This window comes from Drosophila santomea, chromosome 3L (assembly GCF_016746245.2).
Source record: "Drosophila santomea strain STO CAGO 1482 chromosome 3L, Prin_Dsan_1.1, whole genome shotgun sequence".
Taxonomy (NCBI): domain Eukaryota; kingdom Metazoa; phylum Arthropoda; class Insecta; order Diptera; family Drosophilidae; genus Drosophila; species Drosophila santomea.
Window position 1 is genome coordinate 20,108,016 of NC_053018.2, and position 19,017 is coordinate 20,127,032.

General features: G+C 41.6%; 5 protein-coding genes across 8 annotated transcripts; all 5 read right to left on the reverse strand.

The window, feature by feature from the left end:
- Positions 1-292: 292 nt before the first annotated feature.
- Positions 293-16,825, reverse strand: LOC120447947. Of its 4 annotated transcripts, none has more exons than XM_039629627.2 (5): positions 15,645-16,643; positions 3,725-4,474; positions 2,107-2,552; positions 1,310-1,864; positions 293-1,248 (listed from the first exon to the last, which is right to left on the reverse strand). In XM_039629627.2, exons 1-5 carry the CDS (start codon positions 16,477-16,479, stop codon positions 700-702), a joined length of 3,135 nt encoding a protein of 1,044 aa, XP_039485561.1. In that variant the 5' UTR covers positions 16,480-16,643; the 3' UTR covers positions 293-699. The 4 variants fall into 4 exon arrangements, with proteins under 4 accessions (XP_039485561.1, XP_039485562.1, XP_039485564.1 ...); XM_039629628.2 differs by lacking the exon at positions 15,645-16,643 and adding an exon at positions 4,535-4,847; XM_039629630.2 differs by lacking the exon at positions 15,645-16,643 and adding an exon at positions 4,713-4,843.
- LOC120447951 (hippocampus abundant transcript 1 protein) lies at positions 7,133-8,582 on the reverse strand. Its single transcript, XM_039629637.2, has one exon. The coding sequence runs from the start codon at positions 8,542-8,544 to the stop codon at positions 7,201-7,203; it is 1,344 nt and encodes a 447-aa protein (XP_039485571.1). The 5' UTR covers positions 8,545-8,582; the 3' UTR covers positions 7,133-7,200.
- Positions 8,757-10,525, reverse strand: LOC120447949 (hippocampus abundant transcript 1 protein-like). The gene has a single exon (XM_039629633.2). It carries the CDS (start codon positions 10,460-10,462, stop codon positions 8,858-8,860), a length of 1,605 nt encoding a protein of 534 aa, XP_039485567.1. The 5' UTR covers positions 10,463-10,525; the 3' UTR covers positions 8,757-8,857.
- On the reverse strand, positions 12,904-14,706 carry LOC120447948 (hippocampus abundant transcript-like protein 1). The gene has a single exon (XM_039629632.2). The coding sequence runs from the start codon at positions 14,616-14,618 to the stop codon at positions 12,969-12,971; it is 1,650 nt and encodes a 549-aa protein (XP_039485566.1). The 5' UTR covers positions 14,619-14,706; the 3' UTR covers positions 12,904-12,968.
- Positions 16,826-17,155: 330 nt separating the features above from the next.
- Positions 17,156-18,841, reverse strand: LOC120447952 (NADH dehydrogenase [ubiquinone] 1 alpha subcomplex subunit 9, mitochondrial). Its single transcript, XM_039629639.1, has 4 exons — positions 18,681-18,841; positions 18,136-18,586; positions 17,705-18,070; positions 17,156-17,640 (listed from the first exon to the last, which is right to left on the reverse strand). Exons 1-4 carry the CDS (start codon positions 18,718-18,720, stop codon positions 17,247-17,249), a joined length of 1,251 nt encoding a protein of 416 aa, XP_039485573.1. The 5' UTR covers positions 18,721-18,841; the 3' UTR covers positions 17,156-17,246.
- Positions 18,842-19,017: the final 176 nt, after the last annotated feature.

Below are 19,017 nucleotides of genomic sequence, written 5' to 3' on the forward strand. Positions count from 1 at the left end.
GATATTTCTTTGCATTATCAAACTGTTTCACATAAGTAAGGACTTTGAATACCTATACATAAAGCGGGAAAGGCCTTATTTGTCAACAGGCTTATGCATTTTGCCATTAATATTTGAGTTAGTCAGCAGTGAGTCAGCATTAGTGGAAATTTCATCAGATTGCGCTAATAGATTTAGTTTGTAAACAATTCAGCATTGTGGTTATCAGTTACCAAGCGAATGCAATGACAACAAAACCAAACTGCAGCCCTTTATAAATGCAGAAAGTAATTGGGGTTGAAACAAACTTGAATTGCTTTAGCATTTGTAATTTTATTTAAATTTGTATTAGGTAATAGTGTCTAAATACTTAGGTGATTAACACAGTTCCGAAACTAATACATATTTCCGTGTGGTTGCTGAAGAAAATCCTCGTGACTTAAAACAATATTCAATCGACGATTTGTAACTCAATGAAACGATCGCTGGGTGATCGTTGCTAGCTTTGATTTTATGCTATATAGACAGCCTAAGACGGTGAATCGAGGCAAAACTGGGATGCCAATTTAAGTACAGCATAATATCAGATTAAGATCCGCGTATTATATATATATCCTACATCTAGATGGTTAACTATAGCTACCATTTGAGCCATTATCAGAGACAACATCGAGATGCGGAGAGAGGAAAAAACATGCTTAACTGACTTTTGGCCCTGGGCTATTCCTGGCCGTTAGAGTTTGTGAGATTTTGTGCGGCGGTGCTGGTGGAGGGCGTAGGTGACCCAGGGGGCGTAGGAGTACGAAGGGAACGTTCAAAATCCTCCGCCAAATCATCGTCATCTCCCTCCTGTTGCCAACTGTCCAATGCGGAATCAACATCAAATTCCGGGAACTTAAGCCTTTCCCCCGTCACATCCACCAGCCGAGATCGCAATCTCTGCGATATTTCCTCCAGCTCTGTGTACTTGCGCTTGATGGCCTGACCCAACTGCAAGTGACCCAGTTCCATGGACTTCTCGAACTGATCAATCACGGTATCCACACTTGGCGATATGGGCTCCACGTGCGCCTCGATTCCCCCAGTCACGCGTCCATTAAAGTCTACTATGTTATGCCATCCGCTGGGAAAGCCCCCGCCAGCTTGCTTCTGGTTAAGATTAAGTGCAGCAAATCCTATTATGGCATCTTCATGCGGTGAAGGTTCTGTGATGCCGCTTTGGGTAACAACTGCCTTCTTCCACAGCTTTAGAATGAAAAGCTTCTGGGGCTGCAAAGGAAAAATGGTAAGTACCAGGTGATCTCTTAGAAAAGGTCCTTTAAAGTCTTACATTACTGCGATAATCGCGGCTCACGTCCACCCGAAACTTGCTGAGCCATTGGGGCTTTGTCGATCTGGGGAAAACTGGTGTGGCATAGACCAGTCCTTCGTGTGACTTGTAGGTCTGACTATTGCAGTTCATGGCCTGGAAGGTCACGTAGGTGTTGGGAGGCTCGTTGGGCGGAAATCGCTTGGCTGCCGACTGGCGTTTGACTTGCTTCTTGGATTTCCCATAGCCGGGATTTAGGGGCAGTCCAGCAGCTCCCACGATGCGCAATTGGAAGCTGAATGTACTGGGCGTTGGAGGAGCCGGTGGCGGCGGCATCATTGGAGCTGAGATACTCGCCGTTGGAGCTGCGATGGCATTCTGAAGCATGTCTAGTAGGTCTGTGGTCCTGCTTGGAGCCGGCACTTGGTTGTTGTCATAGTCGAAGCCACGCTGCTGCTTCAATTGAGCAATTTGCGACTCACTTCCAACGGCCATGAGCACCTTGAGCTCACCCAGAGGCGTCTGGTTCTCAGCACTGACAATGGGTGCCCAGCCATCGATGGAAATCACTGGTAGCTGTAGGACATAAAATAAAATTTAGAAGTCGAGTCAAGAAAATAAAATATTTAAGACTAAAATAAATCAGTGAATTCCGTATTAACATCAGCCTTAATTCAACAAATTCCATTTAAAGGTAAATAAGATATATTCAGATTCATTTTAATAATCTTCGGGTTCGGAGACTAATGAGTTTAATGAATTTGAATTTTAAACAAAGTTATTCTTTTAAAATGTAAATGAATAAACTATAATCGCACCTTTCCCTTGCACAGGTGATTTGTGATACTGGAGTCTCTGTAGGCGATGAAGAACTGGTGCAGTGGGAGTCGTACGACTCCACCTAAGGGACGCAGCTCCATGGCCAGCTGCTGCCGCTCGACGCTCTGCAGGAAGCGCTCATCATTGATGATGGCAAACTGCTCCTGCAGCTCGAAAGATCCTTCATCGTTGATCTTGGCCAGAAGTGGCTGTGACTGCCAGAAGGGCTGAAGCGATAGCTCCTGACAGGCGGTCTTATTACCCGCCGTTAATTGACGCAGCTCTCCGGCGTAGAGATAACCCCTGAGAAGACGGACTTTAGTGGTCTCCGCCATGAAATTGACGCACTCCAAGATCGCTTTGTTGTTGTTGGTGGCTTGGGGAGGAGTAGGTGGCGGCGCCGGCGGCTGAGGGGGCGTTACAACGGCCTTAGAGTTGCAGTTGGCTGGAAATTTTGAAAACACAAAAGGGGTTAGCAATATAGTCTAAACTTGAGATAGTAGACCATGCAATGTGGCATTAATCAGAGTTCAAAGTCGTCCAGCGGACCTTGAACCCGCAGATTCGAATTTCGAATTAAGCAAGCTTCAAGAACTGAATCAGCGGCGATCTTCGATCCGGTGCTTATCGCCTTGACAACAGACTTCAGATCGGACGCGAAATCGATTCAAGCGGAACGGGAGATTGCGCCGGCAAGCGGGTAAAACCGGGTGAAATCGGTAATAGCGTGTGCGCCACAAGCGGACAACTGACCACTTGCCAGATACTGGAATCGGTTGGGCTAAAAATAGACCAACTGGATCTCAAATCTCGCGATAATTAGGCAACTGAAGCGGTGGACTGAGTGCGCAATGTGTGATTAAAATTATAGGAAATAGTGATCATTTGATAACAATGCAAAGAAACGGAATTCCGGTAAAGTTAGAAAAATTATGACAAAGCAAATTAAATTTACTTTTTAAAGCGTTTATACAACTATTTAAATATATGTATATGATGATAAATATTTGTGCCTGGTTAAAAAATTCAAAAATCCTTTAAAAATGTTTAGTACAGACTTTAACTAATGTTACATCCGCGTTTCTTACGAAACTCATTTCATATAATTTGTTAACAATTTTTTTAGTTTTCCCAATACAGTTATAATACCATAATCAGTATTATCCTAACCTATGAAAAATCATAACCCACTGTGCTTGGCGGTCGCAAACTAAAGCTGTTGGAAAACAAAATGTATGATTTAAAAATATAGCTGGGATAGAGAAAACATAAAACACGAAACAGATTTTTGTTTTTGATTTTGTTGGTTGTTTTTTGTTTTGTTTTGCTTTCTTTTTTGAAAATGAAAAGTATTTATTGACAGAATGATGGGCAGCACTTGGATAACGGCAATCAATAATATATAAAGTAAGTGCAGGAGGCGTGGGCGTGGTTGTGGGCGGCTCGTGTAGACTTGGTATTGGTATAGCATTTGTTGTTTTTGTTGGTGGTAGAATTGGTAGTTGTAGTGGCTGTAGTCGTGTGGTTCAGCTAGTATCAGATGTATTCGATTTGGGGGCCCAAGAATCAATGGTTCTTGCGATTGGCGACCACACGACATTAGTCATATATATTCACCTGCTGCCTTGTTTCCACTTTCGTTCTTTTGGCCCGGCTGCTGCTGCTGTTGCTGCTGCTGCTCCGGGCTAGCATTTAAATTCTGGAGCAGACTGATCTTTAAATACACGCTACCCAGGTGGACGTCGCGACGCCGAATGGCAATGCACTTGCACTGCTCCAACAGGGATGCCTTGTAGAGCTCCCTGAGTTCCAGGCGACCCATGCCAAGCATTTCGTTGAGACAGGTGCCGGGTTCGCGCCACCAAACCGTGATGTCTACATGGCCAGCACTCTGTTCCGGATCCTGTAGGGTCTTATCCTCCATATCGACCTGACGCTGAGCCGTTTGCCCGAAACGGGTACACTGGGTCAGGCTCTGGAACTTCTCCGACTCGAACTGCATGATGTGGAACATCGACTGGCGCGGCACTTTCCTGATCAAATCCCCTGACAGCTGGCACTCCACGGTGAAAATGGGTCGCACTTCGTTTTGAACCAGTTCCATGCGCTGGGTTCCCTCCGGCTGCAATGTCAGTGCCTCCAAGTGGAGCTGCAAGGCGTTGCAGCTGCGGAAGAGCTCCGGCGTCATCACCAGCTCGACCTCCTCCGAATCCTGGGCGATTTGCTCCGACTCGGCTTCCGGCCACAGGACCTGCTGCTGTTTCTTAATCTTAAGAGGCTCGGCGGAGGCAGCGGTGGCGAAAAGGGCCACCAGGTCCGCATCCAGTTTCTTCATGGCCTCCATTAGGTCTACGTTGCTGGCGGTGCCTGTAATAAATAGAAGCGTGAGCAATCGTTAATTAAAAACGGACATGTTTTCGAATTTACAGGCTTTTAAGCAGGGAAATTAATGCGATCCGATCTCCACTACGTGAGCTTTCCAAATGAAGGCCTCTTTGCGTGAGAGATTCGGAAAGCCGGCAGAAAGAGAAGTACTAAAGCGCAGAAAGAGGGGCCCCAGTAATCGCGTTCCATGCTTCACCCCATTCTTCTCCCGCTCTCTCACGTGTTCGCCTATCACTCCATCACAAGGGAATCGGCTTTGAAAAGAGCGCACCACGGATACACTAGCTTCAGCTTTAAAATTTTACTTTTGTATATCGAGCATATTAACAGCCAAAAACAAAGTGAGAATTAATCACGATTAAATTTGTATATAAAAAAGTGACAAGTTATATATTTTCATGTGTCTAATCCAAGTGGGTAGTATAGATATAAAAATCTGTTTTTAAATAAATATTTCAACAAAATTGGATTTCAACTTTTCTAGTGTGCAAACTAACTAAATCTCTGAAAGAACTGGCTTTTTATGAAGTTTTAGTAATACACTAAATTTCTTAAAATAATTATCGAAATGTCCCAGCCTTTCGTTTTGTAACTATTCGTTTTCTATTTTCATTCTTTTTTAAAGTCAACAAGCCTCTTTAAAGAGTATTTCAAGCTCTCTCATAATTTGTGGATTCTCTTTTAGCATAAGCAAAAGTCGAAGCCAGACCCAAATATTTTTTATTTTTCATAAATTCGCCGACATTGGCAAAGTTTAGTGGCAAGAGGAAATAAAATTTCCATCAGATTCGAGGCCATTCTATACTCCGAATTGAATATATAGCAAAAAGTCAAGGCGTTATCGGTCAGCGGGAAAAACTGCTACCGATTTCTCCGCCTGGTAACGCGCCTAATTTTTGATTTGCTCCAAGATAATTGATAAGAGACGCCCGATGCCAGTTTAGTGACATAATACTACGCTCCAGACTCGGACTGCGGATTGCGCACAGTAGCATTTGTAGGATTAGTCAGAAAGTGGCTTTAAAGTCGTAACTAACGTTTCCCCCGTTTTCCCGGTCATCAGACATTCGCAATGCTAATTAAAACCCATAGAAATTCGCATCGCATTTAGCAGAGGTAGTGAAATGGGGAGGGGGACTGGGGGGCACAGACGTCTTATCAAGCCAAGGCTTATCGATTTCGACCCGTTGCTTCCACCCCAATATTTCTCCCCGTGTAGCAACAAAGTAGTTCTCTCCTGAATCACGGAATAGTTTCGTTTTTTATGTACATGTGCAAGGCGGCTGGTTGCCGCATTTGTGTGAGCATATGTTCCATACATTTGTATGACTGGTTGCGTTGATAGTGCTCGCCGAAGAATCGAAATGGAAGGCCAATGGCAGAAAACCCAGACGCGGCTGAAAAAACCTAAAAGGAGGCATTTATTTGACAGCCAACAAAAGCGAGATACAAATCCAACATAGCGAGATAAAAGTTGTGTCACTGAAATTTTGCAACCGGGCGGGTTATTCTGAAGAGGGCTTGGCATTAAATGGCTTGGCATTAAATGGTACAAAAAACCTGTTTATATCTAATATCATTTTCTAAACAAGATCAACCAATGCGGCTACAAAGCTCTCGTTAATTTATTGGGTAAATTTATGCATTAATTTATGCATAGATCATACTAATCAGATCAGATGATACCCAACGAGTTAGTCAAAATAATTACCTAACAAGATAAACCAATTTTTATAGAACCTATTGAACTGCAAAAGTTGTACCTTTGAACACCCTCTTCAGCACCCTAATTCAACTCAATCCGCTCCTGCTCCTCTGCTAAATAATATTTACCCAGCCGACGCCAGTGAGACTCTTTCTCATATTCTCCCCATATTTTCAGGTCTCGAAGAGAGAAAGAGAATCGCTTTTGCCTGCACGTGTTTCAGTATAATCACACTATTTTCTGAACTTTATGGCTCGCTTTGGTTATCTTTGCATACGTACAAATTTAATGGGATTCTCGCTTTTTCAAATGGAAAGTTTTTGGCTTTGTCTGTGTTTGAACAAAACCAAAAAAAAAAAAAAAAAAGAATAAAATGAGGGAATACATCTGCCAAACAGGAACGCTCGATTGCCAATCGTTCGCCAAGTGATGGGGAAATATACGTGGGACTTCAGGGCAGCTTGGTCTATTTTTGGGTTTCTGCAATTGTTGTTAAAAAATTATCTTTTGGCAATTTCTTTTGCTCCTGATTGGACAAAGTTGATGGGCAAAACAAACAAAAAGCCAGACTGTTGCGTAAGAGTCAACAAACTGTTGTGAATTTTCTGCTTCTAAACAAATAAGAAGAGCAAAATCAAAATTTATAAATAAATAGCAGGGTAATGCCACGGAAATTAGAAAACAAAAACCAAAATAAACAGACGCGGTCGTCGACTGAGAGGCTGTGCTAAAGTGTCTGATTAAATAAAGACAACGATCGACATAGCGTCTAAACTTTAACCCACTAAATCACAAACGCACAACTATTTTCCTCATCTTTAAGCACAAAAGAAATGTAAGAAATTGAATTTGAGCTTAATTCAGTTTATAGCTTGCATAAGTAGACTCAAAACTAAATGTTCATTTATGTTATACAATTTATCTATTTCAACGCCTTATAAATAAAGTTTTTGTAACTACCAATTTTAAGTAAACAAGTTATCTAAATACAGATTTGTTTAAACTATAAAATGGACGCCTCCTCCATTTCAATGATATGCTTTAGGGCGAAAAATTCCCCTCTCTTTTCCTTGGAAACCTTTTCATCTGGGATATACAATGCCAACAGAATGCCAATAAACACAGAGATAGCTCCAACCATAAAGGGACCGGCCACTGTGCGATCTCCACTTACACTCCCTATCAAAATCCGATCCTCGCTCAAATCCATGTCGGATAAGTAGAATACGATACCAAACAGGGCGGGTCCAAGTCCACTGCATAGTCCCGACATTCCCGTGATCATTCCCTGAACTGCTCCCTGAGTTTCGCCATCCGTGTAGAGCGATACATAGAAACTCACTGCCGGAAAAGTGATGGAACTCAGGGCAGCTACATTGCCAGCTAGCCACATTTGCCACTTTTCGTGTCCTATGGCGTACAGTATTAGTTGCAGCAGTTCCAGAAGTAATCCCAGTATTATAACTTTCTTGGCACCCAATGTTTTCACTATAGATCCCAAGGTCAAGTTTATCGAAATGCTTAATATAGCCATTAAAGCCATCAACGTGGAGAGTTCCTTAAATTCAAATCCCATTGTTAGTTTCAGATAGGCTGGTACACTGGAATATTCCCCAGCTTCGGGCAGTAGAAACATGAATACCACTATGCACAATAGCAGGATATTGGGATCCGAACCCACTCTTCGTAGTGCTAGAAAAGGATCTGCTTGTTTCCAGCTCAATCCAGTGGATCTAACGTTTCTTAGTAAACTTTCGGGAACAGCCACAAGTACAAACATCACGTTTGTTGTGGAGACCAAAGTCGCTACTAAGACCACAGTATTAATTCCGTAAAGATCCATAATGAGATTGCCCAAAAATGGGGCGATCACCAAACTGGCAGCAAAGGTGGCCGATACCAATCCATAGGATCTAGAGCGCTCGTCCTTTGTGGTGACATCCGCTACATAGGCAAAAACCACCGAGAAGCTAACGCCCAAAACTCCACTAGTCGAACTGATCACAAAGAACCACCAGTTATCGGTGGTCAACATGGGGATTGGTAAGCAAGTGAAGATCACTGTTATAAGGAGCAGCACTTTCCGCCCATACATATCCGATAAAGCTCCGATCAGGGGCGCCGATAGAAACGAGAGTATTCCCTTGACACCCATGACTAATCCGTTCATTAGGAACGTGTGGTCGGGGAAGGTTTCCTTTAAGGTGGCTATCATAGGCATTGTCAGAAGGCCCCAGGCGAAGTGTTCCAGAAAAACAACTACCAATATGTGTCTAACTCTTGGCTTTCCAATTCTCGAAATGGAGGCCAGCGATACGAGTAATTTTTTCAGACCGATCTTGAACATATGTATACCTTGGGAGTACACAATAGAGAATACTAAGTTATAGATATAGAAAATTAAACTAAAAACACAATTTGTACGGTCTTTCAGCGTAGCTAATTGTTTAAGTGGGGATACAATAGTTAATGCTACACTGGGTCTTAAATAGGCAAAAAGCTTGAAGTTTTCTAAATCTTTGAACAGTCGTTATTTGCCGCAAACCCAAAAGTATCGAGTTTAGATTGATTGGACTTTAATTAAAGTAAGAATTACTTAAATCTACGTTCTCTACAAACTAAAGTACAATACAATGCATAAATTCCATATTTTATCACATTTAAAGATTGTTTTTGTTATCGGTTCCAGCTTCTTCCTTTTTAAGATTAGCCTTTTGAATGAAACCGCTCAAGACGATGGCCACAAGTACACTAATGGCACCTATGATGTAAGGCAATGGAATTGGTGAATTAGCTTTGAGATTCTTCTGCGAATCATCCTCGGAAAGGAAGAAGAGTAATCCGAAAAAGGCTGGTCCCAAACCCTCGCTCAAGCACTCGATTCCAGAGATTATACCCAGAACAGCCCCCAGATTTTCGGGACTGGCATAGATGGAAGCCACCGCATTAGTGGCAGTGGGAATAATTGTTGCCAAGGCGGCCAAAATACTGCTTAACCAGTACATCCAATGATGAGTTCCAAAGACGAAGAAAAGCAGCTGCGAAAGCAGGAGTAGTAATCCCAGTCGGATGGACCACTTGGCCCCCACTATGTTCATAATGTAACCCAGGAGAAGATTGGATGTGATCGCCAGCACAGACAGTAGTCCCAGCATCATGGAGACTTCCTCATATTCAAATCCCATATTAGTTTTCAGATATACTGGCGCAGTAGAATCTACTCCCGCAAAGGGCCAAATGGACAGGAATGCTATGAGGTATATCACGAGCAAGTTCTTATCCTTACGGCTTTTACGAAGCCCTTCCCAAAGATCAGAGGTGTTTAAGGTGCTATTATCACTTTTCTCCATTTCAGTTACATCATTCTGTACGTTTTCTTCTTCTTTGTTGATCTCTTGGTTCTGCTCTTTATTGCTGACTAGATTCTGTGAGGGATTGTGGTTGGACTTGTTCACTAAAACATTGTCATTTAACTTTTGTTCTCCATTTAAGATCTCTTTCTTTTCCTTTGAATGTAAGTCCACATTCTTGTCATCCACTTGGTTATCATTAATTTCATCCAGCATAACCTTTTTTTCCTTTAAAACCAAACTCTCTGGCACTGCATATATGATAAACAAGATATTAAACAACCCAGTGATGGTAGCAATCAAAATAACTGATCCGGACCCGAACGATTTCATCAAATAGTTCCCCAACGATGGGGAAAAAGCTATTCCAGCACCAAAACTGGCCGCCACAATGCCATATCCTTTTGAACGATGCTCCACACTGGTCACATCCGCCACATAGGCCAGTGAAGCCGAGTAAGTGTTCCCACAAATGGAGCTCACAGTGAGTATGGCGAAGAACCACCAACTCTTCAACATCATGAATGGAATCGGCGCATAAGTGGTTGCCACGGCCAGCAACATCACCACTTTTCGGCCACGGAAATCAGAAATGGCGCCCATCACAGGTGTAGTCACAAATCCCAGAATTCCTCTAACTCCGTAGACCAGTCCATCGGCGAGAAGGACGTGATTTCCAAAGGATAACGAGAGTTTTTCGATGAAGGGCACGGTCAGAAGACCCCAGGAAAAGTAGTGCATAAACGTAACAATCACCGCGTGCCAAACACTTGCTTTTCCGATACCGGGACGATTGACCAACAATTTTACAAGGGGTCTCAGAAACTTCAACTGCGCCATTATAAGTGTTCTGTCCGCGAACTGGCTATCGCCAGAATAGCCTGACAACTCCAGTTTAAAATTCAATTTACACATCTCAGTCTTATAGCAAATATAGTTATTGCTGCACTGGAAAAAACATGATAATCGAAATGGGGATATTTTGTCTTTTCAAAAATATATATTTAAAATAAAATATATATTTAAGCTACACTTCAAAAAAATTTATTCAACTTTGCAGAATCTATTAAACTATTTATTTATCTATTTCCCAGCTAATTGTAATATCAGTTCCTTCTCTTGATAGTGAGAATAAAAACATAGCTCCCAATTTACAAGTAACATAAACTAGTATTTGAAACAAAAAACTAGCGCAATTTACTAAATTTACATAAATATATCTTAAATGTAAAGTCAAAATCTCCAGAAACGTTTTAATTGCAAACCATAAACAGTTATTTAACATATTTTCGTGCCTTAAAATATGGTTTAAGAAATGCCGTATGACTGTGAATAAATTGTGTCATTTTCCTAAAGCAAAACCTGCTTTCAAATGTATAAGAATATCCGATCTTCAGTACATTATATGAGCATATAAGTATAAGTATATAAGTATTATTTATATAACAAAACTAAAGATAACGATGTTGTCGAGTTTCCCGACTATCAGATACCTGTTAATCAGCTGGCGTAAGATAAAAAATAAAATAGTTTTTCAAATGTGTAGGCGAGACAGTTTTGGGCTGTTTTCGGAGTAAAGTGAGCGTGGTTTTTGGTTTTGGCACAACAAATATGTAATAAAATGGAAAAATCATTTTGGGCGTTAAGACATAGCCAAAATGTATTTGTCATATTGATTAAAGTTGCAAATCTAATAAAAAAATGTCCTTTTCCCCTATTAAGAACAACAAACCCTTTTTACCAATAAATTTTAATGAGCGCAGTCAAATGCTTTTTTAAACGATTCACAAAATGCAAGATAGACTCTGTATGGACTTTTGAAAAACCCGCAGAATTAGCGCGAAAACTTCTTTATAGCCATATTGTATACTGTCAAAGCCCTTTAAGATAAGACCTGTTCTATTAGTGCTATCGTAGCTTTTACGTTGTTTATGTCCTAATGCCACAAATCAAAATGTATGGAAATACAATTAGCTTTTTCTCACATTTGAAAACAATTTAAATGATTTATTTTTAAATTTAAAACTGCATAGCCCTTTACATTTCGGTGATCTTCAGATTCTCTCTCCCTCTTAATATACACATAACACGTAGCTGTATTCAGTTACTTTCCGAAGCTTATAATTTTCAAGATATAAATGGTGATATCAAACTTATGCGAACAATTCCTGCAATAGAGCTTAAAGAAGCTGTGCCGAGAAAAATTTTATATATTTTATCAGTGACCCCTTTATAGCGCACCTTTTGTTTTCTTTTTTTGCCAGTTTTAAAAATATTACCGTTTGAAACAAATACAAAGGTATTTAAACTTCTTTCTAGTAGTTTGATCTTCTTCTGTTTTTTGTGTCAACAAAGAAATTTACACGACCTTCTCGATTTCATATCACTTTAAGAATTGGCTTTTATTCTTTTAATCGTTTGACCTCCATTTGACCACCATTGCCGACCTTTTTGAATAAGGTTATAAGTTATTTGGAAATATAATTGGTTACATTTTTGGCATTTTTAGGTAATAAAAGTAGACTTTTTCAAACTTTTTTTCTTCCAATTACTTGACCACCATTGGCACCCATTAATTTTTTTGAAATTACTTTGAGAATAACCTTTTCGATATTTGACATTTTCGAAAAAATAACCAGTTGATTAACAAATTTGTTTTTAATCGTTTGATCCCATTTTTACTAGCAGTATTTATTAAGTTAAGTGCAAAACAAGAGAGAACGCTATACTCGAGTTCCCCGACTATTTGATACCCGTTACTGAGCTAGTGAAAGTGCGAAGGAGAAATTTCAACACTGACAGTCTTTGGCAGTTTGTGGGCGTTAGAGTGGGCGTGGCAAAAAGATTATTTTTCGAAAGAAATTTACCAGACTAACAAAAAAGAAAAACAATATCAAAACATTTTTCAGATGTGTGGGCGTGGCAGTTTTGGACTGTCAGTAGGCGCTATGGAGGGCGTGGCAAAAAGTTTTTCTGTAAATGAATAAACATTTAAAATACTAATAAAAAATACCAAAACATTTTTCAAAAGTTTCTATGTTTCTGGAGTCTGCAGGGTGAATTTTTCTAGCTTTCATAGTTCCTGATATCTCGACGTTCATACGGACGGTCATGGCCAGATTGACTTGGATATTGATCCTGATCAAGAATATATATGTATACTTTTATATGGTCGGAAACGCTTCCTTTTTCCTGTTACATACTTTTCAACGAATCTAGTATACCCTTTTACTCTACGAGTAACGGGTATAATGATAGTTCGACCAAAAAGTTAATATCAAAACAATTGTATGTGCCATCGTTACTTGTTTTAATATCATTAAGAGGTACCAGACATTCGATATCAGCCTCAAATCCAAAAATTTCGAGTTTTGGTTGGTGGAATATATAACACTTAAATAAACATTTAATTAAATTACAATTATTTAAAGCTACGTTCTCTACAATCTGAATCATAGTAGTCATCTATCTCTAGTTTTACATAGCCAAAAATATTTTCATCTTCAAATGTTGTAGTCGTAAGTGGTTCTAGCTCATCCTCGGTGGCGTCGTCTGAGATCTTGTAGATCAATGGTTCCTTTTCAACAGTTTCCATTTTAATAAAACCTGTCAAGACGATGGCCACAAATACGGCGATGGCACTTATGACAAAGGGCATTGGAATTGGTGAATTAACTTTGAGATTATTCTCCGAATCATCCTGGAAAATGAAGAAGAGTACTCCGAAAAAGGCTGGTCCCAAACCCTCGCTCAAGCACTCGATTCCAGAGATTATACCCAGAACAGCCCCCAGATTTTCGGGACTGGCATAGATGGAAGCCACCGCATTACTGGCAGCGGGAATAATTGTTGCCATGGCGGCCAAAATACTGCTTAACCAGTACATCCAATGATGAGTTCCAAAGACGAGGAATAGCAGCTGCGATAGCAGTAGTAGTAATCCCAGTCGGATGGACCACTTGGCCCCTACTATGTTCATAATGTAACCCAGGAGAAGATTGGATGTGATCGCCAGCACAGACAGTAGTCCCAACATCATGGAGACTTCCTCATACTCAAATCCCATATTAGTTTTGAGATATACTGGAGCAGTAGAATCCACTCCCGCAAAGGGCCAAATGGACAGGAATATTATGAGATATATCACGAGCAAGTTCTTATCCTTACGGCTTTTACGCAGCCCTTCCCAAAGATCGGAGGTGTTTAAGGTGCCATTATCACTTTTCTCCATTTCAGTTACATCATTCTGTACGTTTTCTTCTTCTTTGTTGATCTCTTGGTTCTGCTCTTTATTGCTGACTAGATTCTGTGAGGGATTGTGGTTGGACTTGTTCGCTAAAACATTATCATTCAACTTCTGTTTTCCATTTAAGATCTCTTTCTTTTCCTTTGAATGTAAGTCCACATTCTTGTCATCCACTTGGTTATCATTAATTTCATCCAGCATAACCTTTTTTTCCTTTAAAACCAAACTCTCTGGCACTGCATATATGATAAACAAGATATTGATCAACCCAGTGATGGTAGCAATCAAAATAACTGCTCCGGACCCGAACGATTTCATCAAATAGTTCCCCAATGATGGGGAAAAAGCTATTCCAGCACCAAAACTGGCCGCCACAATGCCATATCCTTTTGAACGATGCTCCACACTGGTCACATCCGCCACATAGGCCAGTGAAGCCGAGTAAGTGTTCCCACAAATGGAGCTCACAGTGAGTATGGCGAAGAACCACCAACTCTTCAACATCATGAATGGAATCGGCGCATAAGTGGTTGCCACGGCCAGCAACATCACCACTTTTCGGCCACGGAAATCAGAAATGGCGCCCATCACAGGTGTAGTCACAAATCCCAGGATTCCTCTAACTCCGTAAACCAGTCCATCGGCGAGAAGGACGTGATTTCCAAAGGATAACGAGAGTTTTTCGATGAAGGGCACGGTCAGAAGACCCCAGGAAAAGTAGTGCATAAACGTAACAATCACCGCGTGCCAAACACTTGCTTTTCCGATTCCGGGACGATTGACCAACAATTTTACAAGGGGTCTCAGAAACTTCAACTGCGCCATTATAAGTGTTCTGTCCGCGAACTGGCTATCGCCAGAATAGCCTGACAACTCCAGTTTAAAATTCAATTTACACGCCTCAGTCTTAAAGCAAATATAGTTATTGACGCACTGAAAAAAACATAGTACTCGAAAAGGGGATATTTTGTCTTTTAAAAAATTCATTACCTATTCTAAATAAATCTATTTTTTATAAAATTAATGCCAGATAATAATAATAAAAAACATTTTCCTCTCTTGTTACTGAAATAAAAACATAAGATTCCCACTAAATACATTCAAAGTTTGTCTTGAATTTAAAATTTAAAAAACAAATTTTTAATATATGGTCGTGCCATAAAATATGGTTGAATATTTAAAATTGCGATAAGACCGTGAATAAATAGTGGCAAAGCAAAAACTTCTCTCAAACTTTTTAAAAAATTTTTATGAGAATATTGTAAGTATAAAATATATGTATACCAAAAAGAGAAAACGCGCTATAGTCAAGTTTTTAACACATATCCATTACATAGCTATAGAGTGCAAGAAGAAAATAATTCTCAATTTGTTGCTAAGAAGTGTAAATTGGGGGGAAAAATGTAGACTTAAACACATAACCAAAAAACACATTTAAAAATGTGGGCGTGACAGCTTTTTGCAGTTTGGTCCATAATGTTTTTGTGATCGACTCGGCTAGTGATCAAGAACATACATTTTTTATAGACAATCCTTCCTTCTACTAGGAACTACAGCCTAGTATACTCTTTTGAGTATAGAAAAATGGTATGAATAAATAAAAACATATACATAAATCACTCACGATTTGTCATAGAGTTTTGATATAATACAATTTTTATAACATACATAACAAACTGTATTTTCAGATGAGCTTTTAAAACTTTGTGTAAGTGTAAATTTATAAAACCAATCTACATATTTCTCTTGGAATTTGTTAATTTTTGTGAAAATAAACCCTTCTAATTTTGTACTTTGGTAGCTAAGCTTTCCAATAACGATATTAATATCTTAGACTAATATTAGACTCACCTGCCATAAGTTCGCCGTTTTGCTGATCCTGCAGCATTGGGATCACCGACTCGCCGCCAGGTGGCGCATCCGACATATCATCGGGCGCATGATCGTGATCGTGACCGTGGGTGGTGGGAGCGTGGCCTTGGGCGGGCGGTGGCGGTGGCTCGGCGAAGAGCATCTCGAGGCGCAGCCGGGTCTTGAGTGGGCCGACTCTCAGCTGCTGTTGCTGTTGCACTTGTTCGAGCGGGCCACCGATCTCCAGGTGACGATATAGAGCATAAATTTTGGTTTTATGCTCGAAATGGCTCCAAGTGCCGTTATGGGCGGCGTATTTACCGTTAGCGTGATGACAGCCTCCTCCTCTGACTTCACAGCAGCCGGCTGATTCGACAGCGACAATTTCGATTTCGACGGCAATAAGCTGGCGTAAATAATCTAAAAATAAGACGAGGTTTTTTTTCCTATGTACACGGGGATGCTGATGCCGCTGCTTCTTCTTATTATTTGCCCTTTGCTGCTGAATCTGCTTCTTCTTCTTGTTATGTTCCCTTTCCTCTTGCTTTTTCGTTTTATCCTCCTTTTCTGGTGGCTTCTTCTTACTCTTCTTATCCTTTACCCCTTGCTTTTCATAGAGCTTCTTGTTCGTATCTTCTTCCTTTTCCGCCTGCAGTTGTTGTTGTCGCTGCTGCTTGTTTGACCTTTTCTTTTGGCCAAACTTTCTGCCTCCGTCGACGTCACAGCTGATCGATTTGCAGAACTCGCTCGGAGATTTAACCGCCTCCTGGCTTTGCCTGCTTTTTCGATTTTCCCAATTCACATTCGTCGTCGGCCGTGGGAATTCCGCTATCATAATTTTTATGCCACTTTTGCCATAATTATCACACTCACTCTCACGCACACACGCACAAAAACGCGAAAGAGAGGCGGGCGCGCGCTTGTGTTGTTGTTGATTTATTCTTTTTTTCACCGCTTAACCAAGCTGAAAAGTTGAAAATCTGTACACACACCAAACACACACACACAGACTCTGAAAAGTTGGAAAATCGAATTTTCCGTACTATGATTTTCCGGCCATAAATCTGCACGGGCGTAAGTTTCGGGGGAAACTGCTGCAGAAAAGCTCCTGGTCGCAAAGGAAGAAAAATCGGACGGGCGAAGCGTTGCCACACGCTGACGGCTATGTCATTTGTTTTGATTTAGTTGCCGGAGCAATGCCACCTTTGGAAAATACTGAAAAATACCAGAGGATTTCGACCTGCCAATCTATTTTTCGTCATCAAACTTTTCTAGCCTTTTTGGCTATTTTTTTTTTAATATTTATTTTTCTTCCTATTTTAAGATTAACGAGCTAACCATAAGATAGACATTTTTAATATATATATTAGTAACTTTTTGTGGCCACATTTAAGTGTAGGAAATAACCACATTTAAAAATGTCTTTTTATATGTAGAAACTTTTCACATATTTTTCCAAAGCGCGTTTTCATTCTGCGTATTTTTGTTTCAATTACGTTAGGACAAGGCCATTTCATCTTTCGACTTCTCTTTATTGACGCATCGCCTTAAACAATTCCAACTAATAATTTCCAATCAACACAGACAGCTGCTAAACTCCGCTTAGGCAAACAGACGCAGTTCATCACGCGCCTCGATGCACTTGGGCGGCGAAGGTGTCTCAAATTCGCCCAGCTCGGCGTCGTAGTAGAGAGCAGCGCGGTAGGGACGCAGCTCCCATGGCACCTGCTGCTCCATGGTGGTCAGCGTGACGCCCAAGTCCTCAAGCGTGGGCACTCCAGTCAGGACCTTGTCAGTGACAGCCTCGCGCTCGATGCGGGCGGGATGCAGACCGCCGATCGGGGTGCCGGGGCAGATGAAACTGTTAAGCTTGGCTTTCAGGAGGAAGGTGGGGTCCCAACGCATGTCGTAGCGCATGTAGCCCCAGCGCTTCTGGTCCTTGCGCATCAGACGGTGGAACCAGTCGACTAGCTCGCTCAACTGATAGCGTTTAGGTCTGGAACAAATACAGGAAATGAACAAAATGCATGGTACAATAGTTGACTTAGAGATTGGCTTACCCCACAGCCTGGTAGACACGGCCAGCGCTGTCCGGATCCTTAGCGGCGTTGATGATGGCCTGAGCCACGTCCGAAACGTAGACTGGCTGCTTCACGGTCTTCTCTCCTTTGTGCCACAGCGGCATCGAACGGAACTGACGGCGCCAGATGTGGGCGTAGTAACGCAAGAAGCGATCCTCGGAGCCGTAGATATCCGCAGGACGGATAATCGTTGCGTTGGGGAAGGCGTCGCGCACTCGCAGCTCACCCTCGTACTTGCTTTTCAGCCACTCGCTGCCACCCTTGACGTACAAATCCTTTGGATTGGCCTCCACATTCAAAGAGGAGAGGTGGATAAAGCGCTCCACGCCAGCCTCGCGGGCAATCCTAACGCAATAAAGTTATGCAAGTTAGAATCAAGAAATTGGCATCCTGCTAATAAGGACGTTCACCTAGCGATCCTCTCAGCTCCGTTGACGTGGACATCCTTGAACTTGAAGTTCTTGGTTTCGAAGTCCCTGCCCACTAGGTTGATGACCACGTTCGAGTGCTTGACGGCCTCGCGAATGGAGGCGGGATCCTCCAGGTTGTAGAAGTGGAAGAGCACCTGGCCAAGATCTCCGGTGACCTTAAGACGGATAACGTCTGAATCGTCACCGCGGTAGGGCAGGATCATCTGGGAGCCAGATTTGCCTAGTTTGTTGCACACATAGCGACCCACGAAACCTGTGGCTCCGAAGACTGTGGCCACAATCCCATTGAAACTGCTACGTCCGCCAGTTCCGCGTTTCATTGCAGCAGGATTGGTGGTCTTCAGTGGACGTGGACCATCTTCCGGCGGAGCAGCAGCGGCAGAATATCCACGAAGGCACAAGACTCCAACCACGCCACTGCCGTGGTGCTCTAAATATCCGGAGTGAGCCAAAAGTTAGCCACAAACATCGTATTACATAATTTGATTGCCTGGCGGTTTTCGAGCACAGGAAATGGTACTCACTGGCCAGCTGGAGATTACGGGTTAGTACTATGGCGGCCATTTCGCACCGGCACACTAGACCAACTCGATTCGGTTAATTACACGTTAAATTCCCAATTTATTTCGGGCCAGGCCAGTTTTTTATTTTGCCCTACGACAGTGTGACCACGGCGTTGCACATGGAATATACTAGAGCTGCCAGGTTAATACCAAAAACTTCCGTGGAACAAGGCTGCCGGATTGAGGAAAAACAATTGACTTTGAAAGTAACAGTTTTTTGTATAGTTTTTAAAAAATTACTTTTAATATATATATTATTCACCTCATTATCAGTAGATCTTGTTTGTAGGCATTGCAT

What these genes read in the sequence shown, in the direction of transcription:
- LOC120447951 (XM_039629637.2), bottom strand. Translation starts at nt 8,544, where the DNA reads ATGTTCAAGATCGGTCTGAAAAAATTACTCGTATCGCTGGCCTCCATT.
- LOC120447949 (XM_039629633.2), bottom strand. Translation starts at nt 10,462, where the DNA reads ATGTGTAAATTGAATTTTAAACTGGAGTTGTCAGGCTATTCTGGCGAT.
- LOC120447948 (XM_039629632.2), bottom strand. Translation starts at nt 14,618, where the DNA reads ATGGCGCAGTTGAAGTTTCTGAGACCCCTTGTAAAATTGTTGGTCAAT.
- LOC120447947 (XM_039629627.2), bottom strand. Translation starts at nt 16,479, where the DNA reads ATGATAGCGGAATTCCCACGGCCGACGACGAATGTGAATTGGGAAAAT. An exon ending in AAACGGCGAACTTATGGCAG is followed by an intron (nt 4,475 to 15,644) that starts GTGAGTCTAATA and finishes TATTTATTACAG; the next exon opens with GCACCGCCAGCAACGTAGAC. An exon ending in AAGTGGAAACAAGGCAGCAG is followed by an intron (nt 2,553 to 3,724) that starts GTGAATATATAT and finishes CAAAATTTCCAG; the next exon opens with CCAACTGCAACTCTAAGGCC.
- LOC120447952 (XM_039629639.1), bottom strand. Translation starts at nt 18,720, where the DNA reads ATGGCCGCCATAGTACTAACCCGTAATCTCCAGCTGGCCA. An exon ending in CCGTAATCTCCAGCTGGCCA is followed by an intron (nt 18,587 to 18,680) that starts GTGAGTACCATT and finishes CCGGATATTTAG; the next exon opens with AGCACCACGGCAGTGGCGTG. An exon ending in CGTGTCTACCAGGCTGTGGG is followed by an intron (nt 17,641 to 17,704) that starts GTAAGCCAATCT and finishes TATTTGTTCCAG; the next exon opens with ACCTAAACGCTATCAGTTGA.